The sequence below is a fragment of the Chiloscyllium plagiosum genome, unplaced genomic scaffold (assembly GCF_037043375.1).
Source record: "Chiloscyllium plagiosum isolate Xiang-an unplaced genomic scaffold, Cpla_swu_hap1 HiC_scaffold_17, whole genome shotgun sequence".
Taxonomy (NCBI): Eukaryota; Metazoa; Chordata; class Chondrichthyes; order Orectolobiformes; family Hemiscylliidae; genus Chiloscyllium; species Chiloscyllium plagiosum.
Window position 1 is genome coordinate 22,028,669 of NW_028270155.1, and position 26,486 is coordinate 22,055,154.

Genomic DNA, 26,486 nt, shown 5'->3' on the forward strand with positions numbered 1-26,486 from the left:
ACGCAAACATCTTCAAGTTATGAGAATATAGGAAATAAGAGCAGGAATAGGTCATGTAACCCTTTGAAACTGTCCTACCATTCAGTAAGATCATGTTTTATCTGATCATAGCCTCAAACAACTTTACTGCCTGTTCCAAATAACCCTTGTTTTGCCTATAGTTCACAAATCTGTTTATCTCAGCTTTAAATGCATTCAAAGATTCAGGTTGCATGGCTCTCTGATGTAGAGAATTCCAAAGATTTACAACTCTTTGCGAGAGGAAATTCCTCATCTCCAATTGATTTCCGATGGTATTGTATATGATGAGTCATGGTTAAGTCGAACTTTCAAATGAATTAGAATTGAAGTGCAGAGTATAGTTTGAAGAGGGAAGGTGCAAGAAAAATTGAGTGCCCCATTTAAAGTCTTAAATTGTGTCTTTAATTTTGTAACTAAATAATAACATAAAATCCAAATTATAATGAGCAAACTTTGCAGCAATTTTGATTCATATTAGACCTGAAGAACTGAAAAGCAAAATTGAGAGTCTACAATTTCATACTGATGATTACAGAATGACCTATTTACGCAAAGCATATTCATTGTAAAAGGGAGAATTTATAAGTTCATGCAAAAGCAAGATTTTTAATATGCCAATTGTTGATCATATGTTGTGTAACAGATAGAAAGTCAGAAAATACAGGCCCTTGCTTACCTGTCTCTTATTTTGTTTTAATCTTAGGGTTTGAGAATGTATTGACCATTTCTCCTTGCCTTGAATTATTTATAGCAGATACAAAAGGCAGTATCTTGTTGGGAACCATGTTGAGATTGTATCTAATCTGAGCCAGTTAAGGATGATGGAACTTATAGCAATTCCAACATTTTAATAATTCTTCTAGCATTCAAATTCTTAACTGTAAATAATAATGTTTAATTGAAATTATATTATCTCAATTACTAGTCCAGCAACATAATCCATTCCCAGCCCAATCTTCTGCTTCTTTCTCTCTTCTTCTCTTGTTTCTTTCACTCTACATCTCTACTTCACTTTCTGTTCTTGATTTCCTTCTTTCTTTTATGATCAACGGTGATGGATGTTGGGGCCTTGGGGTGTGTCAAGGAAATGAGCAACCGTAGGTGCAAACTACTTGTGGACTGGGATTTGAGAGACGCTATGCTCTTCAGCAACTCCCTTTCCCTTCCCTTCACCAATCATTCGTGTTTGTGTTTCCATTGTGTCTCACCCACCATCATTTGATCACCTTAGTTTTCCTTCCTGTCACTCTCTCATCTCTTTGCCTTTGATCGACACAATCTGCCTCATGTAACTTCCCTTTTTGGTGCCCACTATGAATGCTCTTATGAGGAACCCTCCATTTAAACCTTACCCTCTCCAATCCTGACAGAAATAGCCAGAAACCAGTGATCTCCTTTTTCATCTTATTTGTTTTCTTCACTATAGCTGTATTTGATCTCACAAATCAACTTACTTAGTGACTTCCCTCTCTGACTGGCATTAATAGTTTCAAACATGGTAACACTTTAACAGTTACACAAACAAGTGAAAACGATTTACAGCATCTTTTCTAATGTCGGAAAATATAGATGTTGGCTTCAACAAAGAACAAAAAACAATACAGCACAGGAACAGGGCCTTCAACCCACCGACCCATTTTGTCTTTCCAGATTATAACTGTCTTCACTGACACTTCACAATAATTGTTTCTTTTTGCAAAGATTAGCATAACGAGATATGGCTTGGTACCCAATATTGCTAATTTTTTCTCACTTATTTTATAACAACAAGCTCCATTCCTCAGTTTAAGACATTGAATCCAAAACAAAAGCTACAGCTGGAATGCAGTCATTATTCTGATTGTCTCACTCACAATCCTTGTTTTAAAAAGAAACATCCAATATAAGATTTCTTCTTTTCTCAAGGCTGGTGGCATATAAGGCAAACAAAGCTTGTTTCTATTTCCATAGCTTGCTTTTCCTGAAACTAATCACTGGTCTGTCACCAGAGGCATTACTCCACACCAAATACGGCTAACCAAGAGTAACATCTACTCTTACTGCCAGCACTTGGCACATCAGCAGGACTTACAGGCTGATAATGGACCTATTTGGTCATGTTATGACAGCACCTTCCATGGCCATCAACAATTCTTGTGGGATTTGAACTGGGAGCTTCTGGGCCAGAGATAGAGTTCCTCCAGCTGTATTGCAAGACTGTCCCTGGTTTTTCAAAAAAGCAAGAGGCCAAAAAATGCTGGAAACTGAGGGGAAATGATCCAACAATGCATCTGGCAATGTATTGTAGGAATTTGGGTACATTGTAAATTAAGTTGCAATGATTCAAATAGCAGTATCAAATCTCTGGTCAAAAATATCAAATCCAATGCTAAGCTTTTAGGAGAAATTGAGGTTTTCAATAAAATCTCAAATGATGACATATTGGGAAATTAATTGTTTTAATTATTTATTAAGATCTTTATTTTAGGGATTAATATTTTCAATGACTATAAAAGATGTTTCAAATGAAAATTATTCAGAAAGCATTTTGTTTAATTTGTGAGGCAAAGCCACCAGCTGGGCAGATGGTGCAGGTACAGGAATATGAACTTAGGTTGGAGAAACCTATTACAAATGTGGATATAGAAAGTTATCTATTATGGTTAGATATAAAAGCAAAAGTGTAACAATGTGTATAACTTGGTAGAAATTATGGGCATTATGTAACTGATCTAAAATGATTTCTACTTAAACGGCAAATGTTTATGGCAATTTGGGATGCCATGTGGTGAAGTTGGTTGAAGCAGAAGCAGTGCAGGTTGAGGAGCTGTGGGAAATGTAAAACTAAGGTGTTACTCTGCCACCACTGGATGAGGGATTTCATTACAGAATTACAAGCTCATGTTTGCAGTTTTCATTATGAATGCTGACACAAAAATATGCAGTGTTACAGAACCAGCTGACAAAACATGTACAGTTTCGATGGCAGGAAGTGTATATGGACATTAGTTTTCTTAAAATAATGCAGAGCAACAACTGATCCCAGTACAAAAATCATCAATAGGAAACTGCAGAGAGAAATTTCTCTCATATTAACTCTCCCAAATTAACGTGGGGTTTTTGTCTGTTTCTTTGTTTGACCCAGGAGTTCTCATAATTTTGCTGGGCAAGTGTAAACATAGCAACATAGAAAATGGAAACAGGAGTAGGATATTCAGCCCTTTGAGCCTGTTCTGCCATTCAATATGATTGTGGATGATCATCCAACTCAACAGCCTGTTCCCATTTTTCTCCATTATCCTTTGATCCCTTTAGCCCCAAGTGTGATATCTAACTTCTTCTTGAAATTATACAAGGTTTTGACCTTGACTGCTTTTTGTGCCAGTGAATTCCACATACTCACTACTCACTGGGTGAAGAAATTTCTCTTCATCTCAGTCTTAAATAGTCTGCCCTGTATCCTTAGACTGTGACCCCTGGTTGTAGACTGCCCCATCATCATATGTTCATCCTGTCATCCCAGGAATCAGTCTGGTAAACCTTTGCTGCACTCCCTTTATAACAAAATCTGCACACAATATTCCAGGCGTGATGCAAATAGTGTTAGACAATTTGGGTGCGTTGACCGCAAGATCAGACAGCATCCGAGGAGCAGGAGAATTAACATTTCAGGCATAAGCCCTTCATCAGGAATGAGGCTTGTTGGTTGGGGCGGGGGGGGGAGCTGTGAGAAAAATAGGAGGGGTGAGGCTGGGGTGAAGGTAGCTGAGATATCAATAGGTAGATGAAGGTAAGGAGAAGGTGATAGGTTGGAGAGGAGGATGGAGGGGATAGGTGGGAAGGAAGATGAACAGGTAGGACCATTCCAAGAGGGTGGTGCCAAGTCTTTGACTCTGCTCTCCAACATCTGCAGTCGTCACTTTCTCCTGACCATAAGATCAGATCCACTATCCTAACAAACATCCTGTATTGTTCTTGGATTGATCCAAACTTTAAAATATGGTATCTGTGTTCGGAAATAAGTACAATACAATGAACCTGTGTAAGAGCTTACCTTCCCCAGTGTACTGCGAGGTTCTGACCTATTGACTTGATCAGATGGGAAGGACCATGGTCCCAAACGCATTGCTGAGCCCAGCTCTCAGCAGACTGTTCCAATTCATAATCCCATTCCTAAAAAGCAACACACATAGCATTAAATAATACCAGACAAATAACAATTTATTCTGTGTCAGGAATAGCACCTTGAGTTAAAACATTCCATATAACAGCCCATCTTTAAGTTTTACTACAGACTTCTACATGGACTGTTCAATCATTCCCTCTTCAGTGCAGTAATAATGATTGACAGCCATCTGAATTAAAAGTTGAAAATGTAACTCCCAGAGTGATGATGTTACAAATTTAGGTTCCTACTACCAGATTAAAGATCCCTTTTTCTGTTGCATTCATTTTGTGTCTCATTTACCTAAAACTCCAGTTTTAAGAATTTTAAGATTACATTTTGTTGGTAAGGGAAAGCAGGAATAAGAGGAGTTTGCAGGCTCGTTTGAATATTTAGAATCAAAATGACTAGTTTTCTCAATTAACAGTTCTGAAAATAACTGCATTACTAGACAAGTACTTATCAATTTTCTGTTTTTTTAAATGTATTACCTACTCCTAATTTCTACAAATTATTTAAAGTCCTGCCCACAGTTAACTTGAAATAGTCACAACAGGAAAATATATGTTCCGGAAGATGGAAATCACAAACATTGAAACAATGTTGTAAAAAAGTGATTTAGTGGCTGTTTCTTCTAGAAGCCAATAAACAAAAACGTTCCTTCACATTTTCCTCAACATGTAGTCTGCTACCTTTACATCATCCTCAGGCTGGACAAATCAAACACATCAATGTGATGCTTACATTCATATTTATAGCGAGGATGGAGCCAGTCTCCTGTAAGGTACAGGGCAAAGCCAAGTTCAACTTTGCATGGAACATGTCAAAAAAGTGAGTGCATGGAGCATCCCAAGACCAAGCAGAAATACTTGGAGCAGCCCATGTCAATTTTCTGGAATGATTGATAAAAGCCAGAAATGACAGTAGCAATGCAGTTTTTTTCCTGTGACATCTGTCCAAGGTGCTTTCTGTTTAAAGTTGTCAATTTGAAAAGTTCCTTCCCCCAGTTGAGTATCCCATGATGGTGAAAGTTCTGGCAGGGCTTCCTAAAGTGGGGATGGAAACCCAAAAAGGGTAACATTTTCAGGGCTATTAGTTTCAGGACAGGAGTAGCTGCCAATGGAGCTCTGACTGAGTTATAGCACCTGTGTTTGGTGCGAACAGATAGCCCCATTCCTTACACAGGATCCCCTGCTGTCTCTCCACACAGTTCTCCCTTTGGGATTACAACAATTCCCATGCCTCCAAATAAGATCCCAGATTTAAACATGTTGGGAAGCACTGATCTCTGACACCTACTCACCATGTATTCCATGTTGGAGGATGATGGATAGACCTCTCCCCTCAGGTGGTTGTGAAGTTGCAAAATCTCATCTTTGTCAATTTGGGAGATGGATCTCTTGGCCCTGGAGTGGAAATGTTTGAGCAAATGTTCGAAATGCGTGGCATTAAGCACACTCCGGCAGCTCGAGTCTTGCACCAAGGCTATTAATGTAGCAACTAGGATCCAGGAGTGGCAAGGACTCATGTCTTGAGGAATGATCGGTCTCAAACAACGGACTAAAGCCAAACACCTAATGGGCTCGGTCTGGAATAGTAATAAAAAATGTCAGACTCATTGGCTGTTAAAATAATTGGGCATACATTTCAGGGAATACTTGGCCGCTGTGTTAATTCTTTGAAGAGTTATTCTACGGCTCTAAAACTATTCGTGAGTAAGTACTGATGCTGAAAGATAAATTACTAAAATACTGAATATAAATATATAATTATCTTGGCTCTAAGAGCTGAATGCTTCACAGTGCAAATTCAAACGCAGCAATGACGTTAAGGCACAGGGTAAACTGGAGTCTTTGCTACTTCAGCTGTTTGGACATGACTGGATCAGAAACGAGAGTGCCACGCGATCATGTCAATGAAACAGTCAATTCCAGCGACTCGATTAAAGATTATTTTGTTCATCTTTGATGAACGCGTCTCTGATCTCGTCTATCAGCCGGAATCAGTTTGGCCCTCCAGCCTCCCTGTGATCCAGAGAACGGTTCCCGGCAGATAGAGGTAAAAACAATGACTGCAGATGCTGGAAACCAGATTCTGGATCAGTGGTGCTGGAAGAGCACAGCAGTTCAGGCACCATCCGAGGACAGGCAAAATCGACGTTTCGGGCAAAAGCCCTTCATCAGGAATAATGCCGAGTGCCGAGTGTGGGAAAGGTGTCTCCCGGAGTGAACCGCCTGGACATCCAGAGAACGGCCACGGGCGACGCCTGGGGAGGTCAGAGCAACTTTAAACTCTGAACCCAGAACTTAACCCTGAAGGAGTGTGGAAACCTTTCGCGTCCGGGAATGTTTCAGTAAATAATGCCAAACAATTCCGCAGATGTTTACGTTCTGCCTAAAACAAGAACATTTTCGGATTGTAAACTAACAGCACACCCCCTTCCCCAACCACACACACACACACAATTACTCACCTTGCAACAAGTCCAAGTGTGGACCAGGGGCAGAGGGAAAGTAAGAGCAGTAAAAAAAAACCTTTACTTTCTTGCGCCGCCTCAAATTCGCTGCTAAGTGTGTTCCTTTGAAGCGGAGCTGGGCTGTTCTGGGTCAGTTTGCAGGGGTCTGCTCCTTACTGTGGATGTCTGTCTCCCAGCCGGACAGTGAAGCTCAGGTCGACAGCGCCTCTCTCCGTCTCTCCAGAAGCCGGTCGCTGAATTTATATATTTCTACTTGGGGGCAGGACGGGGGTAAAAGCCAGGCTGGTCACATCCTGTAAAATGATGTTGGCTCCAGACCTGCCTCTGACGCAGCTTGAAGTGACAAGCCGACTCTGATGCAGATCGAGTTTGCAAACATCTGTTGTCTTAAGTTCAGACTATTTTCTTTCTCTCTGTCTGCTTCATTGCATCCATTCACATGTTTCACTGATGATGCTGCAGGTTTGCAAAACAAAAATAGCACACAAAATCGCGCCTTTTAGCTTCAATGTGGGCAGTCGCAGGCTTTCCCCAGCAGGTATTGCATTGAGTTCCTGAAGTAGACAGGGAATTGGTAAGCAGAACTAAATAAAAACCGGAAGAACTGCGGATGCTGTAAACCAGAAACATTGGGGAGCTGTACTGCCTGTCCTCTTTACCCGCTGGTCTGTCCTCCCTGCCCAGGGGCGAACTCACTGCCGATGCAAACACTTTCAACCCCATTAGTCTGAGCTTGGGGAGAAAGGAGGCATTGAACACTGCAGCTAAATCAATTCAACAGAGAAAAAAAAATCAGCCGCGCACTTTCACAATAAATGGCTTGAAATGAAGAATAGGTGTCTTTTTTCTCAGGTGTTCCCAGGAAGGGTCGACACTGAACGTAACTCTTGATTTCTCTCCACACATGCTGGCAGACCTGCTGAGCTTTTCTAGCAATTGCTGTTTTTGTATTTTTACTAACATGATTTTCATCCAATAATGCAACTGAGAGCAGGGGATTCCTTTGAATCGCACTGCATTGTAAATATAATTTATTAGTATTTATCCAGGTTTAGTGCACTGGAAATTGTGGTTCCGTTTCAGTAATGAGGTGGTCTTTACATTTTGGCAGAGACAATTTTTAAAGGAATTTCAAATGCTCAAGTCTGCAGAGTACCCCCAGATGCAGGGGTTAACAATACCTACATCAGTCAGCATGAAGGGACTAGGAGAGAAAACGTTTTGCACAGGGATCGACTTAAATGATCTTACGGCTAATTCACAGCGCCCCTTATCCCAAGGTGATATTTGGAAATTTAATATCATGTTTTACAACAGCAAACGGATGGTCAACTTGAAATTTTACTGTTAGATTTAAGTATAATTTCCTTAAAATGCGAAGTTGTTTCTTTTTCAAACTTTCACATTTACATTTATAACGCCATGTCTCTGCATCTATCATTAAAAGAACGACTTCACAAATCTTTCGGTCTTTCTCCATTTATTCAGAGGTACAGTACCGCGATGAATAAAGCGTAAAGTATTGATGTCTTATAGAAACAAGTTAAAACTGAAATAATCATCTGTTTCGTGATATGTTGCCTGAAATAATTATGCGTGGGTAAGGTTACATTTGGATCGAAAATGTACAGTCGGACAAGCCATATCGGTGGATGAGGTACTTGGAGTCCGTCAATAGTTTTGTTGAAGTAACTCTACAAGTTTCTGTTGGGGTGCCCTCTAGCGATAAATTCACGCTTTAAACTGGAACTTTGAAAATAAGTCAAAAGTTTTTCTGGTTGACTGACATTGTAATTGCAAACACACAGACGCCAGGAAAATAGTTCATGTGGAATAGTTGATCTGCTTTCCCAATCACAGAGAAACTTCCATGAAAGGGTGGCACATTGTCTAGGATGGTTGCCTCACATTACCAGGGAAAAGCAGGAGGCTGGAAGAACACAGCAAGCCAGGCATGTCAGACGGTGGAGGAGTCGCCGTTTCGGGTGTAACCCATCTTCAGTCCGAATGCTGCCTGGCTTGCTGTGTTCTTCCAGCCTCCTACCTGTCTACTTTGGATTTCAGCATCTGCAGTTTTTTAAATCTCTCACAGCACCAGAGAACCAGGTTCGATTCCACATTCAGGGGGACCGTGTGCAGTTTGCCCATTCTCTCTGTGCCTGTGTGGGTTTCCTCTGGGTGCGCTAGTTTCCTCCCACAGTCCAAAGATGTGTGAGCTAGGTGGATTAGCCATACTAAATTGAGCATAACATGCAGGCTAGATGGATTAGCCACAAGAAATATAGAGATTTGGATACTCTTCAGAGAGTCAGTGTGAACTCGATGGGCCGAATGGCCTGCTTCCATACTATAGAGATTCTATGATACTAAGCTGAGGTTCTGAGACAGGGAAAACACAGATTGTTTAATTGGGTTCACATCGGTTTTAACTATACTGGGTATTGTAATGCCAAAGGGCACACACACAAATCAGAAGTACTATTTAACATTATCATGTCGGGCTCTGGGCAGCAAGCAGGTAAGTCCAGTGAATCGTGTAGTTATTTTAAAGATAATACAGACATGACAGGTCCAAATAAGAACCATATCAGACTTGTAACATTAACTCTGTTTCTTGCCCCACAGATGTTGCCAAACCTGTTGAGCTTCTGCAACACTTTTTGTGTTTATATTGTAGGTCTACTTGTGTGTTACAAGGCTCTGGGAATCTCTGAATAGTTAGTCTGTTGTACTTATTATCTCAATCCGCTGCCCTAAGTGGAGCTATTTGTTTTGTACTTTAACAAGATTTTGCCCACTATTTATCTCTGATTATTACAGACTTAAATTGACAAAATCAAGCTAATATAACACATGAATTAGAAGCAGGTGGAGGCCTTTCAGCCCTTCAAACTTGTATGACCATTCTATACCATTATGGTTGATCTGACTGTAGCCTTAAATCCACTTTTCTACCCCCGATACACAGAAACCAGGGGCAGGAGTTGGCCCTTCAAGTCTGCTTCACCGTCCAATATGATCATCGCTGACTATCTAATTCAGTGCCCTGTTCCTGCTTTATTCCCCGTACCTTTTGATCTCTTTCGCCCTAAGAATTATGTCAAACTCCTTCTTGAAAATATTCAATGTTTTGACCTCAACTGCTTTCTATGGCAGAGAACACCATAAGCTCACCACTCTCTTAGTGAAGAAAGTTCTCCACAGTTAATTCCTAAATAGCCTACCTCACATACTTAGACCATAACCCTTGGTTCTGGACTCAACGATCATCAGGAACATCCTTCTAAAGATACCCTTCCAAAAACTTGGGCTACCTCTGCCTTAAAAATATTCAGTGCTCCTACCTCCACTGTTCTCTGGCATAAAGAATTCCACAGATTCTCAACTTGCTGAGAGAAAAGAATTCTCTTTGGCACTGTCTTCAGTGGGAGACCCATTATGTTAAAATTATGTTCTTTAGTTCTAGCTTTCCTATAAGGGTCAGCACCTTCTCAGCAGTCACCCTATCAAGTTCTCACAGGATCTTACCAATGCCAGCAAGATCATCTTTAATTCTCCTCAAAACATATCTTTGTGACAATTGAAAGAATAAAGAAATCCACTATTTATAAAACTGTTTATGTAAGTACTAAAAGTGAATAATTAGGCAGGAAGTCTCAATATGTGGATCTTTAAAATCTTGAAACTTCTTATAAGATTCAAAATATTTGATTTTTTAGACTAGGACTGTTTTTTTTTATAAATTATACTTATATTGCGATTCATTGGGAAAATATGACTATCCCCAACTTTAGCAAAAGCCCAATTGCACATTACCATACTCCTCTTTTTTCCTTTTCTTAATCATCTATGTAGACTTTTCTCAATATTAACATGGTCATTGTGACATTCTCTAACTTTAGTAATTCAGCATGGTCACAATGCTTTGCATAAACATTCTCCAATTCCCTGTCCTAAATTTCTTGCATTAAGTTCCTGCCGTCTTCTATGAGACATTTCAAGATTAGAAAACACTTTTTTTGTCTACTGTGTCTCATCCTTTCGTATGTATAAATATCTCTGACAGGCCTCATTTCGAATGGGTGATTCATGGACTTATTGCAAAGCCCAGATACATGCCAGTGATCAATTCAAACTACTTACTATGCAACTAGTGTCCTACACAGGGGCATCAGCGATGACATATTTCAGCTACAGACCTAACCTTTCAAGATTATGACTGGAAGGTCCTACTGGCCCCACAGGGACCAGATCAAATTAAAATTCAAACTGTTGACCTATGTACAACTTCCACACAATTCACAGTACGTGGACGCCTATAATTATTATAATGACTTGCAACATGTAGCATTATTTTGTGCAATTTTAGATAATGCAGAAATAAATCAGGTTCCATCAAAATCTTTAGTTCAATCTTCAAATAGCTGATAACTTATGTCTTCAGTAACATTTTCCATATCCTGTTCCTATACATTCATATCCAGCTCCCTCTTTGTAAAGTGCTTTTGCATGTTCTATTTTAGTAAAGGTGCTCTTTGGTAATGAAGATGGTAGCCATGATGGTGGTACAGTAACTCAGTAGTTCGCACTGCTGCCTGCCAGTGCCAGGGACCTGGGTTCAATCCCTGCCTCAGGTGACTGACTGTGTGGACTTTACACATTGTCCCTGTGTCTGCGTGGGTTTCCTCCTGGTGCTCCAGTTTCCTCCCACAATCCAAAGAAATGCAGGTCAGGTGAATTGACCATAGGTCATTAATCAGGGGTAAATATAGGATAGGGGAATGGGTCTGGATGGGTTATTCTTTAGAGGGTCAGTGTGGACTTGTTGGGCCGAAGGGCCTGTTTCCACACTGTAGGGAATCTAATCTAAAAAATGTGGAGATGCCAGGGGTGGACAAATGTTGCACGACATAAGATTATAGTCCAACAGGTTTATTTAAAATCACAAGCTTTCAGAGCACTGCTCTTCGTCAGGTGAAGAAACAAAGGAGTAATGCTCTGAAAGCTTGTGATTTTAAATAAACATTTTGGACCATAACCCAGTGTTATGTGATTTCTGACTTGGCAGTGAAGTATTGGTATGAATTACCAAAACAGAAGAAGTTATAAACCAGATTATTTTGTATTTTACTCAGTTCAAGTTCTCAGTTTAGTGTTGCCCCTGCCTACTAAGTTATAAAATTCTAAATTAAAAGTTATAAATCCTGGGTTCTGAGGAAGAGTCACTGGACCCGAAATGTTAACTCTGATCTCTCTCCACAGATGCTGCCAGATTTGCTGAGCATGAATAGGAAGGGTTTGGAGGGATATGGGCCGGGTGCTGGCAGGTGAGACTAGGGTTGGGATATCTGGTCGGCATGGAAGGGTTGGACCGAAGGGTCTGTTTCCATGCTGTACATCTCTATGACTCTATAACTTGTATTTCATACTCCTGTTGTGGAGCACATTTTGACTTTTTACATGCAATACATAATTGACTCGGTTGCTAAAGGGTAAATCAGGTCTCTCTAAACTGACAAAAATTTTTGAAGAGTTAACCAAGGGAATGGAAAGAGGAACGTATGTGGATGTGATTTATACAGATACTTGTTAAAAGTCCCTCAGAAGAAACTGTTAGGTAAAGTTGAAGCCCATCAAATTGAAGGCAAATTATTGGCTTGGTTCACAAACTAGTTGAGCAGTAGGAGGTAAGAGTATAGAACGCAGTAAAATTGATATTCTCACTGATGGCGTGTGACTTAATGATGTTCTGAAAGGATCTAAGTTGGATCTCAACAATTTGCCGAATGTCACTAATTCAAATTTATAAAAATGCACAAAGGTAAAATTACAACACCATTAAAAAATTCAGAAAACGTGTCAAATGACTTTGAATGTGTGCAGATATGACCTCATCCCCATTGAACGAAAAGCAGATCACCTTCTAAATGATGAAAATCTAAAGCAGTGAAAGTTCACAGAGGTTTGGGGGTCCTGCCATGTAGAGTAAAATACAAAAGTACAAAACCCAGAAAGGCTAATGGATTATTGTTATTTTTATGTCTAGAGGCCTAGAATCCAGTGAGTGGTATGTGTATGGAATGAGCTGCCAGAGAAAGTGGTGGAGGCTGGTACAATTGTAACATTTAAGAGGCATTTGGATAGGTATATGAATAGGAAGGGTTTGGAGGGATATGGGCCAGATGCTGGCAGGTGGGACTAGATTGGGTTGGGATATCTGGTCGGCATGGACGGGTTGGACCGAAGGGTCTGTTTCCGTGCTGTACATCTCTATGACTCTATGACATTATAAGGTCAAGGTCATGCTTCAGCTATACAAAGCCCTGATGACAGCACACTTGACGGCAGTTCTGGACACTCTACCTTAGAAAGGATATATTGGCCCTGGAGGGAATGCAAATTTACCAGGATGATAGCAGGATTCCAAGTGTCAAATTAAATGGGAAAAATGCACAAGGTTGGATTGCATTTCCCGGAATTAAGAAGGCTAAGGGATGCATAGTAGTTGCGGTGTATACCATCAACATGATGCAAAGTAGCTTCAGGGTTACTTCCTGTGAGACATCAAAGTCTGAGAGAATGTATAGGATGCCTCTGTCAACAAGGGAAGAACAATTCCGCAGAAGTGTGGAATTTCAGCTGGTTATTCTTCACACAGCACAAGAAGCCATATGTCTATTTTACTTGTAAATAGTCACTATATTCCGACCAGACCATAGGGCCAATCTCTTATTAGAGGTAGATGACTGATGGTGGTTTGATCAGAAGGATACAGACCTCAGGTGAGGGGAGAAGTTGAGAAGGGACATTCTTCATGGTAATCTCATCTGATGTAGGATTTGAACCCACACTGATGATGTCACCGTCCATTGAGAATTCAGCTGACCAGCCAACTGAGCTAACCTAATGCCTGTCCATACCATCTGAAGGAGATACCAATCAGGCCCACTCTGAGGTTCTTTCTTCATAGTCCAGCAAAACATTCATGTACAACTCCTTTTTGAAGGGACAATTGATTATTTTATCATCACCCTTTCAAACAATGAAGTCTGGATCATAACTTAATAAGAAATAGGTACTTCCCCTTGGCATCTTTTAACGATTACTTCAATTTTGTGTTCTCTGCCTGCATGGACTCATGCTCTTCCCAATCTAATCTATTTAAACCACACAATGTTGAATCTTCACTTGTATTTTTGCTCGAAGAATCCAGACAGTGTGGAAGCTGGCTATTCAGCCCATTGAGTCTACACCGATCCTATGAAGAGCATACCATCCAGATTCAACTCCCCACCAACACCGCACCCCTCCCCAACCCTTTCTCTATAACCTTGCATTCCCCATGGCTAATTCACCTGGTCTGCACATCTTTGGACTGTAGGCGGAAACTGGAACACCAGAAGAAACCCATGCAGACACGGGGAGAATGTGCAAATTTCACATTGTTCCCCAAGGGTGGAATCAAACTTGGGTCCCTGGTGCTGTGAGGCAGCAGTGCTAACCACTGATTCATCATGCCAACCCAGCTAAAACAACTAAAATTCCCTCATGAAAACAACAAATTTTGGAGGTCACAGCGAGTCAGACAGCATCCATGGTGAAAGAGCAAGCTAACATTTTAAGTCGAGATGACTCTTCATCGGAGCCGAAGAGACGCAATGTTAGCTTGCTGTCACTCCATGGATGCTGTCTGAGCATTCACTGAGACACCGCACTGCCCTGTCTTAGATGACAGAATAGAGAGCTATGTGTTCAAGTTTACTGATGGCAACCCAGAAAGACAGCAATATGGTAACAGTGTCAGCAGAAGGTTAAAATTATAGATCAGACTACAGTTAAGGTGGCAAAATGCTAGACCCGCTGTGATCTCCAACATTTGTTGTTTTCAGTACAGGTTCCAGCATCTGCAGTCATTTGCTCCAAAATTCCTTCATTCTGGCCACCATGTGGTAAATGACATTTTTTTTCTAAAGTGTAGCACTAAAAACTGGACACAATACGATCATTGAAGTCTTACTCTTATTTTTATTCTAATTCTTAATAAAGATTCAGTTTAACTTCCTTACTTTTGCCGAAGATTTTCAACCAAGTGCCTCATAGGAGACCATTGTTAACAAAGCATCACGAACCAAGGTAGGTATCCTTACTGGCAGGATGTGATTAAAGGGGACCCACAGAGAATTGTGTTGGGGCCTCACTGATTCACCATATTTGTTAGCAACTTAGATTAGATTGCCTACAGTATGGAAACAGGCTCTTCGACCCAACCACCAACCCTCCAAAGAGTGACCCACGCAGACCCATTCTCCATATGTATCCCTGACTAATGCACATCTTCAGAAAGTGGGAGGAAACCAGAGCACCCGGAGGAAGCCCATGCAGACACGGGGAGACAGTCACCTGAGGCTGTAATCGAACCTGGGTCCCTGGCACTGTGAGGCAGCATTGCTACCCACTGAGTCACCGCACTGCCCTGTCTTAGATGACAGAATAGAGAGCTATGTGTTCAAGTTTACTGATGACAACCCAGAAAGACAGCAATATGGTAACAGTGTCAGCAGAAGGTTAAAATTATAGATCAGACTACAGTTAAGGTGGCAAAATTCTAAAAGGTATGGAGATCCAAAGACTCATAAGTAAGTGGGTTAAAATATCAAAGTACGAAGGAAAAATCAAAAAAGCAAATAGGACATTAGTCTCAATATCTAGAGGGCTAGAATACAAGGGGTTAATAATCATGTAGCAGCAATACAAAGCACTGGTTAGACTGTAAGGTATAGGAGCAGATTTAGGCCATTTGGCCCATCAAGTCTGCTCCATCATTTGATCATGGTTGATGCATTTCTCAACCCCATTCTCCTACCTTCTCTGTGTAACCCTTGATCACCTTACTCATTAAGAAGCTAGCTATCTCTGTCTTACATACACTCAATGACTTGGTCTCCACAGTCCTCTGCAGCAATGAGTTACACAGATTCATCATTGTCTGGCTGCAGACATTCCTCCTCATCTCAGCTGTAAAGGCTTGTCCCTTCATTCTGATGCTCTGCCTTGGGACATCTTCTCCATGTCCACTCTGACAGTCAGTATTCTGTAAGTTTCAATCAGATCCCTCTTCATCCTTCTAAAGTCCATTGAATACAGACCCAGAGTCCTCCACTGCTCCTCACATGACAAGCCCTTCATCCCTGCGATCATTCTCGTAAAGCTCCTCTGGACCCCCTCCAATGCCAACAGTTTTACCTTAGATATGGGCCCAAAGATCTGTTCACAATATTCCAAATACAGTCTGACCAGAGCCTTATACTCCTCAGCAGTACATTTCTGCTCTTGTGTGTTAGACCTCTTGAAATCAATGTTAACATTGTATTTGCTTTTCTAATTGCTAACTGAAACTCCATGTTAACTTTAGGAGATTTCTGAACAAGGACTCCGAAGTGCTTTGTGCTTCAGATTTCCAATTTTTTCCCTGTTTAGAAAATAGTCTTTGCTTCTATTGTTCCTACAAAAATGCAGAGCCTCATGCTTTCCCATATTGTATTTCATCTGCCACTTCTTTGCCCGTTCTCCTAGCCAAAGTCCATCTGCAGCCTCCCCATTTCTTCAAAACTACCAGTCCCTTCACCTAACTTTGCATCATCTGCAAACATATCAAGAATGCCCTTAGTTCCTTCTTCCAGATCATCATTGTACAACCTCTTCTGTCAGGCAAAAGCTTAACACTCGTATCAAAAGATTCAAGCACAAAGTCTTCCCCGTTGTTATTAGAATTCTGAATGGATCTCTCAAATTTTAAATTTAAAAAATGTTTCACTGTATCTACATGTATGTATGTGATGATAAGAAATCAAGTAAGAAAACATCACTAGGGGAACACTGACACCTGCGGAACTCCACTGGTCACTAGCTGCCTACTGTAAAAGACCCCTTTATGCCTTCTCTCTGCCTTCTGTCAGTCAGCCAATCCTCGATCCATGCCAGTACCTTTCCCCCTACACCTTGAGCTCTTATCTTGCTTAGCAGCCTCCTGTGCAGCACCTTATCAAAGGCCTTATGAAAATAGATCTTGTCTACTGGCTCCCCTTCACCTAAGTTATTTGTTACCTCCTTAAAGAATTCTAACAGATTTGTCAGGCATGACCTCCTGCTCCTCGGATGCTGCCTGGCTGGCTGTGCTTTTTCTAGCATTACGCTTTTAGACTCTGACTCGCCAGCATCTGCAGTCCTCACTTTCTCCTCCATTTGACAATGTCATATTGACTCAGCCCTATTTTACCATGCACTTCCAAGTACTCTTATCGTTATAAGCAATCTTATCTTTAATAATGGACTCTAAAATCTTACCAACGATTAAGATCAAGCTAACCAGCCTATTATTTCCTGTCTTCTCCCTCCCTCCCTTCTTATACAGAGTTTTATAAGCTATTTCCCAGTCCTCTGGGACCCTCTTTGACTCCAGTGGTTCCTGAACAATCATCTCCAATACCTCTAATCTCCTCCAATATCTCCTTCAGAACCCTGAGGTGTAGCCCATCTGACCTGGGTGATTTATCCACCTTCAGACCTTTTCAGTCTCAACAGCACCTTCTCCTTCATGATATCCGCTACACTCACCTCTGTCTCCTGACTCTTTTGAAGTACTGGTTTGTTGCTGGCATTTTCCATCTGATTCAATCTTCTCCCACAACTGCAGGATGAATTCTATCGTATTATGGGCAGTGTTCCCAAGGGGGTCCTTTACTTTCAGCTCCCTAAGTCTGCCTCATTACACATCAATAAGTCCAGAGTTACCTGTCGTCCAGTGGACTCAACCACAAGCTGCTCTGAAACAATCCAATCATGGACATTTCCCAATTTCCTTTTCTTGAGGTCTGCTACCAACCTGATTTTCCAAATCCACTTGCATATTGCAGTCCCCCATGATTATTGAAATAGTATCTTTCTTATATGCTTTTTCTATTTCCTGATTTATTTTCTGTTCCTCATCCTGATTACCGTTCAGAGTCCCGTACACAACTCTCACCAAGGTCTTTATTCCTTTGTTGTTCCTCAACTCTGTCTCCACACAGATTCTATGCATTCCGAATCTATATCACTTCTTGCAATCAATGTAATTGCGTTTCCTGCTAACAGTGCAGCACATCCCCCACCGCACAGCCTTTCGATAGGACGTATGTTCTGGAATATTTAGTTCCCAGCTGATTCCCTTGATGCCACGTCTCTGTGATACCTACATCATTGTACCTGCCACTTACAATCTGTGCTGTATGTTCATTTGTTTTGTATACTGTGTGTATTTAAGTACAACACCCTCAGTCCTGCTTTGACTGCCTCCCTTCTCAGAGTTGTCCCCTTATCCACTGTGCCTGAAATTAGATTCCTGACCCTTGCCATGCTTTGTCATATTACTTGTTTTGGAAATGTTAACCTCTGCTAACCCCTTCCCTCCTCCCACCCCCCAAATAAACATATATCCATAATTTTCCATGCAGCTGAACCCACACCCCCACTATTTAGTTTAAAGCCCTATTCACAGCCTTTCTGATGAAGGGCCCCAGTCCAAAATATCGATTTTCTTGCTCCTCAGATGCTGCCTGACCTGCTGTGCTTTTCCAGCACCACACACTCAACTCTGATCTCCAGCATCTGCAGACCTCACTATCCCCTATCCACAGGCCTAGTTATGCAGTTTGCAAGGACTCTGCTCCCTGCAATATTTAGTTGGGAGCCCATCCCATTGGAACAGGATCCTCCTTCCACATTTGGAGTGCTGTCAGCAGTTCTGGGTTGCGCAGCCCAGGAAAAATACACTGAACTTGGAGGGGGCTCAGTATGAATTGATGAGAATGACAACAAACAGGTAAAATACAGCAGAAGCTGAAAATCTGAAATGAAAAAGAGAAAATGCTAGACATACTCAGCAGGACACTCAGCATGCGTGGAGAACAACACAGTTAAATGGCAGATTTTTCCCAGGCAGTAGCTGACCTGGGCAATTGAGAGACATTTGGGAAGGTACAGTGAGAATGGAAAGATGAGATAGTCAACGTTTTAGCAAAAACAAAATCAGATCTTTTTCTTCAGGGTTCTACAACCAGGTGAGAATCTGCTAGTGAATGGAGACAGCCTATTTGCACACCTTTGAAATGTATTTTTTTTTACCTAATCTGACCTCAGTTATATGCAAGTTCCTACTTTCACACACAGCAGAGAGAGACCAGAGGCACCAATTCACAACATGAAATTCAAAACTGTTACCTGTCTCTTTTTATTTATTCACAGAACGTGGGCCTTGTTGGCAGAGTCAGCATTTATTACCCATCCCTATTTACCCCAGTGACGGTGGCAGTGAGCTGCTTTCTTGAACCACTGCAGTCCAGTTGTAGGTGGGTCCACACTGCTTTGCGGGAGGAAGTTCCAAGAATTTGACACAGTGACACTGAAGGAGAGGTGTTATACTTCCAAGCCTAGGTAGTAGTGGCTTGGAGGAGTATTTGTAATATTGCTGTTCCCATATATACGTGCTGCTCTCACTCCGAGATGGTAGTGGTCTGAGCTGAGATGGTGTTGTTTAAGGAGTGATGGTGAATTTCAGCAGTGTAGCTTGTGTATACTACATATTGCTGCTCCTGAGCATCAGTGGTCGGGGGGGGGGGGGGGGGGGACAAAGGTTGTTGATCTGCCTTGTCCTGGATGGCGTCAAGACTTTTTGAAGGGAAGTGGGGAAGAGATTGTCACATCCCTCACTTGAAATTTATAGATGGTGGACAAGCTTTGGGAGTCAGGAATTATGATTTTAGAATTCCTAATCTCTGACCTGCTCTTGTTGCCTTGTATTCATATGGCCAATTCAGTGAGTTTCTGGTCAATGGTAACCTTCAGGATGCTGATAGTCAGGTTATGAGTGAGAGTAGTACCATTGAATGGCAAGGGGTGATAAATATATAGTCTGTTATTAGAGATGCGCATTGCCTGGTATTTGTGTGGTACAACAATGAAGGTCCATGCTCCAGATCTTGGCACACATGCAGCCAAGCTTTCCCAGTGCAGTCGCAAAACTGGCATCTATTCAGCAATGTGGAAGATAGCTGAGGCATATCCTATATTCCAAAAAGCAGGACAGATCCAACCGCCCCCATCAGACTCCTTTTGATTGTCAATAAGGTGATGAAAGATATCAATAGTGCAGTCAAGCGGCACCTGCTGAGCAATAACCTGCTCAGTGACCCCCAGTTTGGGTTCAGTCATGGCCACCCTGTTCCTGATCGCTTTGCAACCTTAGTTCAAACATGAACAAAAGAGTTGAATTCCAGAGGTGAGGGGAGGTGAGAGCATGACAGTCTTTGGCATCAAGAAGCCCTAGTAAAACTCATGTCAAGGGTAAAACTCTGTTGATTAGAGTCATAACTGACACAGATGATTGTTGTTGGAGGTCAGACATCTCCAGGACATCTTTGAAGGAGTTCCTCAGGGGTAGGCCTAATCACCTTCATATGGTTTATCAATGACCTTCCCTTGATCATAAGGTCAGAAGTAGGATAATTGCTGGTGACTGCACTCTGTTTAGCACCACTCATGACACCTCAGTTACTGACAACGACCATATGCCAACACAACAAGATCTGGACAATATCCAGGCTTGGGCTGACAAGTGCTAATTTCACAGTTGTCATCAGATCTTAAAAGTCCAGCCCTATACAAAATTCAGAAACACCATTAACCTAGAAGCTAACGACAAAAGAGCGGTTCACTCTTACCAATCACATTTCGGTTGATTGAATGATTTAACTTTCCAAGTTGGGCAGTTATTGCAAGTTGTATTAGGACAATTTTAATTTGCAAAAAAAAAGTCAATTTCTTTCATGGTTTTTGGATTATACCCCCAAATATTGGATCGTTTCATTACTTTTAATATTATCAAAACACTACATTCAAATTTGATTGGAACTTGGTATCTTAGGGCATAAGTTAAACTGTTTAGTCGAATTTGAATTTGTTTTTGGTTTCATGGCAACCCATGGCTGCTATTTTATTTGACCAAGTGCTACATTGTTACCTTGTTCAGGACTCCGTGCTTTGTCAGTTCTTGCTAGTTTTTCAACTACACCTTCATAACAACACTAAAGTAATACCGAAAAATTTCAGCCCAGTGTTGCAGGATAATGATCCTTCATCAGGACAATGACCTGAGAAGTTTCTCACCTATTACGACTGGCAGCTTAATGTTCCAGGATACAAATGCTACAGGAAGGATAGAAGGGAGGCGAGAGAGGAGGGGGAGTGGCATTTTTGATAAGGGATAGCATTACAACTGTACGGAGGGAGGATATTCCTGGAAATACATCCAGGGAAGTTATTTGGGTAGAACTGAGAAATAAGAAAGGGATGATCACCTTATTGGGATTGTATTATAGACTCCCCAATAGTCAGAGGGAAATTGAGAAACAAACTTGTAAGGAGATCCCAGCTATCTGTAAGAATAATAGGGTAGTTATGGTAGGGGATTTTAACTTTCCAAACATCGACTGGGACTGCCATAGTGTTAAGGGCTTAGATGGAGAGGAATTTCTGAAGTGTGTACAAGACAATTTTCTGATTCAGTATGTGGATGTACCTACTAAAGAAGGTGCAAAACTTGACCTATTCTTGGGAAATAAGGCAGGGCAGGTGACTGAGGTGTCAGTGGGGGAGCACTTTGGGGCCAGCGACCATAATTCTATTCGTTTTAAAATAGTGATGGAAAGGATAGACCAGATCTAAAAGTTGAAGTTTTAAATTGGAGAAAGGCCAATTTTGACGGTATTAGGCAAGAACTTTCAAAAGCTGATTGGGGGCAGATGTACGCAGGTAAAGGGACGGCTAGAAAATGGGGAGCCCTCAGAAATGAGATAACAAGAATCCAGAGGAAGTATATTCCTGTCAGGGTGAAAGGAAAGGCTGGTAGGTATAGGGAATGCTGGATGACTAAAGAAATTGAGGGTTAAGAGAAAGGAAGCATATGTCAGGTATAGACAGAATAGATAGAGTGAATCCTTAGAAGTGTATAAAGAAAGTAGGAGTGTAATTAAGAGGGAAATTAGGAGGGCAAAACAGGGACATGAGATAGCTTTGGCAAATACAATTAAGGAGAATCCAAAGGATTGTTACAAATATATTAAGGACAAAAGGGTAACTAGGGAGAGAATAGGGCCCCTCAAAGATCAGCAAGGCGGCCTTTGTATGGAGCCACAGAAAATGGGGGAGATACTAAATGAATATTTTGCATCAGTATTTACTGTGGAAAAGGATATGGAAGATATAGACTGTAGGGAAATAAATGGTGACATCTTGCAAAATGTCCAGAATACAGAGGAGGAAGTGCTGGATGTCCTGAAATGGTTAAAAGTGGATAACTCCCCAGGACATGATCAGGTGTACCTGAGAGCTCTGTGGGAAGCTAGCGAAGTGATTGCTGGGCCTCTTGCTGAGATATTTGTATCAATAGTCACAGGTAAGGTGTCGGAAGACTGGAGGTTGGCAAACGTGGTGCCACTGTTTAAGAACGGGGGTAAAGACAAGCCAGGGAACTATAGACCGGTGATCTTGACTTCGGTGGTGGGCAAGTTGTTGGAGGGAATCCTGAGGGACAGGATGTACATGTATTTGGAAAGGCAAGGACTGATTAAGGATAGTCAACATGGCTTTGTGCGTGGTAAACCATGTCTCACAAACTTGATTGAGTTTTTGAAGAAGTAACAAAGAAGATTGATGAGGGCAGAGCAGTAGATGTGATCTATATGGACTTCACTAAGGCGTTCGACAAGGTTCCCCATGGGACACTGATTAGCAAGGTTAGATCTCATGGAACACGGAGAACTAGCCATTTGGATACAAAACTGGCTCAAAGGTAGAAGACAGAGGGTGGTGGTGGAGGGTTGTTTTTCAGACTGGAGGCCTGTGACCAGTGGAGTGCCACAAGGATCGGTGCTGGGTCCTCTACTTTTTTGTCATTTACTTAAATTATTTGGATGCAAGCATAAGAGGTACAGTTAGTAAGTTTGCAGATGATACCAAAATTAGAGGTGTAGTGGACAGCCAAGAGGGTTACCTCAGATTACAATAGGATTTGGACCAGATGGGCCAATGGGCTGAGAAGTGGCAGATGGAGTTTAATTCAGATAAATGCGAGGGGAGATGCTGCATTTTGGGAAAGCAAATCTTAGCAGGACTTGTACACTTAATGGTAAGGTCCTAGGGAGTGTTGCTGAACAAAGCGACCTTGGAGTGCAGCTTCATAGCTCCTTGAAAGTGGAGTCGCAGGTAGATAGGATAGTGAAGGCAGCGTTTGGTATGCTTTCCTTTATTGGTCAGAGTATTGAGTACAGAAGTTTGGAGGCCATGTTTCAGTTGTACAGGACATTGGTTAGGCCACTGTTGGAATATTGCGTGCAATTCTGGTCTCCTTCCTATCGGAAGGATGTTATGAAACTTGAAAGTGTTTAGAAAAGATTTACAAGGATGTTGCCAGGGTTGGAGGATCTGAGCTACAGGGAGAGGCTGAACAGGCTAGGGCTGTTTTCCCTGGAGCGTCGGAGGCTGAGGGGTTATAAAGGTTTACAAAATTGAGGAGCATAGATAGGGTAAATAGACAAAGACTTTTCCCTGGGATCGGGGAGTCCAGAACTAGAAGCCATAGGTTTAGGGTGAGAGGGGAAAGATATAAAAGAGATCTAAGGGGCAACTTTTTCACGCAGAGGGTGGTACGTATATGGAATGAGCTGCCAGAGGATGTAGTGGAGGCTGGTACAATTTCAACATTTAAGAGGCATTTGGATGGGTATATGAATAGGAAGCGTTTGGAGGGATATGGGCCGGGTGCTGGCATGTGGGACTAGATTGGGTTGGGATATTTGGTCGATATGGACAGGTTGGACCGAAGGGTCTGTTTCCATGCTGTACATCTCTGTGACTCTATATTTACTGACCTGTTAAGTATTCCCAGCATTGTATCATTTTATTAACAAAAAAAAACACAATCACTCTAAGGAATACATTTAGAGGAAACATTACACAGCTAAAGTTATATTCCATGGAATGTATAAGGATGCGAGTTGAGTTTTCCAAATATTAAAAAAGTAACACAAAGTAAAGAGAGTCTATGTCTGCTGTTTGGCAGTCAAACTTAGGCATAGGTGAAAAACTGGAGCCAGGTTTTAAAGATTGAATGACAAAACAAAAGGCCTGTTCTATGCTGTATTCTATTTTCTATGTAAAACAAAAAGTTAGTTTAAAATTATCCTCCACAAATAGGGTTTGATGGTATTTTAACTCGAGTTTAAATTTGAGTTGGATATATTACAATAAATATAATTTTAAGCATTGTGACCTCCTTCTGCCTCTTAGAATCCAGGCAATTAATAAATATTGAAGCAAGCAACATGCCCAAAGGTTACTCCACCCAGGGGGAAAACAAGAAAAATTACATTACTGTACAGTGCCCTGCAGACTGAAAAAGAACTGTTCACTATTTTGCTTCCTGCCTCTCAGCCAATTTCATAGCCCTGCAGCCACTGTCTTTCTAATCCCATGGGTTCTCTTTTAAGGTGTAAAAATGCAAGGATCAACAATGCAACATATTTCAACAGCAAACTAAAGCCAAAGGATTCTTGATAGAGGGATGATCTACCCAAAAAGACTCCAGACATGGCTTACTAAATATATTGATATTTCTTAATAAGTAAACTACCCAAAAACTGGCATTGCCTCGATTTAATTCAATTCCTTGCTTGTTGATTTAATCCTACGAACAAAGTTCAACTTTGCAGTCCATGTAATAAACCACCAACAACATAGATGCCAATATAAAGATTACAGATGGGCAGGATTTGCCTAACAGATTTGCCTAACTAAAAGTTAAGCTTCTCACTTGATCTTGAGAAATGGGAAAGCTATTTGAACAGATTTTAAGTCACTTCATACAGGGCTGATAAATTGCTACACTGATCAGTAAAATGAATGCAATCAAGATGACAAACTTGCATACAGATAGCGCACAGGGAGAATTATGAGGTTTTAGTTATAACAGAAAACAGGAGGTATCCAAAACTCCACTGCAATGACCAAAGTTCTAGCAGTGGTATAAATTACCTTAGGATGAAAGAGAACTGCATCAAGCAATCCACAAGAGAAACTGTTAAAAAGCATCATAATGAAAACTTCATGAAAACAAATCTCAAAACTTGGACGAGAAATTAAACTGGCTGGGCTTTGAATCTATTTGTCAGCTATTATATGTCAGTGAGTCGTGATCCTGTCGTAAATATACACTGCCTTGGTTCTCTGGAGTTAGACCAGAGTGCAATCTTTTACCTTGATTCTGCACAGAAACATAAATGGTCAAGTGATGCAGAGTAGCCTGCAACACCCAGAAATGTAAAAATAAAAGGTTTGTTTGGTTTGATTGATGAGTGACAAAATGAGGAGTTCCTACTGAAGATAGGAAGTTTAGCACCATGAAACTTTCAACATTTATGTACAAGCAGGAAAATGAGAAAAATGCCCAAAGGTGCTTCACTGTGGTGGAAACAAATTGCTCCAGCAAAACTATCGGGAGTTGTGACAATAGGCTGGTCGAAACCTATTGAGGAAGAACTTAAAGAAAGAGACAAGGAGATAATCTGTGAAATGTCAGCAACTAAAAATTTTAAGAATCGAGATAATGCAATTAAGATTCATTGCACATTAAAATTTTAATTTTGAATAGATCAGCCTCCATTTCTTCTGTTTACCTGAGGGGCAAGTACTTAAACTTCATGTGATGAATGCTGTCCCTCAGTGGAAAACAAATGCAGCAAAACTTCTGGAGGAGTGGGAAACAAGACAATTAACAGATTTACATGGTTTACTGTGTATATTTAGAGACCAGAAGCTGCTGAGAGATTTACACCTTTGTGGTCAACAATGATGATGTCACCATTATTCTAAACTCAATTGCATGACACAAGTTAGTCAATGCATTTCTGGTGAATCTTACTTGCATCATTGAAATTAACAGTTTCAGTTCAGGTACTGCTGAAAATATAAACATTTTGATGAAGCTTTCCATCTTTCACATCAGGACAGGATTGCAAAAATGCAAGATTCTAATGGGAATAACAATTTATACTGCATGAGAAGAGGGTGCTGATTGGAAGGCAAGTAGACTCTGACTGGTAGAGGCTTTTCCACAGGGATGCACCAGGGAACAGTTAATTGCTAAGTGTTTGTTTAAATTCAAACCAGACAACTTGACTGACTCAACAACATTGCCATGAGGAATACACTAGGGTGGATGATCCGCTTGTGTTTAAGTTGAAAAGGCACATGTTCCTTGTTCACAAAGATAGGGTCCACTGGGCGAATACAGGGAGTTCTTAGCATATGTGAATCACATTGTGAGCCCAACTGAATGCCAATGGACAGTTATTGTATCTCAGCTTAGTCACAAAGATTCATCTGGCTGTACAAGACTCAAAATGAGAATTCATATGCTACTTCATCTCCTGGCATATTAGTAAACTCAAGTCTAAATAAAAACAGATGAAGGAACTAGACAATTATAAAATTAAGACTTCTGGAAAAACACATTCACCTTATTTTAATTCAGTTCAAATTTGTTGCTTGCTTGGTTTCCAGGGCTGTATAGCCAAATCAAACATTGTCCCAAGAACTGAAATGCAATTCTGTCAGTTTTATGAATGAAGTTCATATAGTGCCACTAAATAATTATGCACCATGTACAAACTGGCAGCTGCTCCTCAGACTGTGTTTAACTTCACCTCAATCTGCCAAACTAAAGCAAACAAATGCATAAAAACAAACAATTTC

General features: G+C 41.0%; 1 protein-coding gene across 1 annotated transcript in view; it reads right to left on the minus strand.

Annotated features, from left to right (window-relative positions):
- Positions 1-7,013, minus strand: part of LOC122558256 (cysteine-rich secretory protein LCCL domain-containing 2) — a 42,259-nt gene extending 35,246 nt beyond the window's left edge. Inside the window, exons 1-3 of the mRNA XM_043706635.2 lie at positions 6,639-7,013; positions 5,469-5,753; positions 4,055-4,173 (exon numbers count right to left, since the gene is read on the minus strand). Coding sequence (XP_043562570.1) covers positions 4,055-4,173; positions 5,469-5,693 — 344 coding nt within the window. The 5' untranslated portion in view covers positions 5,694-5,753; positions 6,639-7,013. The remainder of the gene's footprint in view (positions 1-4,054; positions 4,174-5,468; positions 5,754-6,638) is intronic.
- Positions 7,014-26,486: the final 19,473 nt, after the last annotated feature.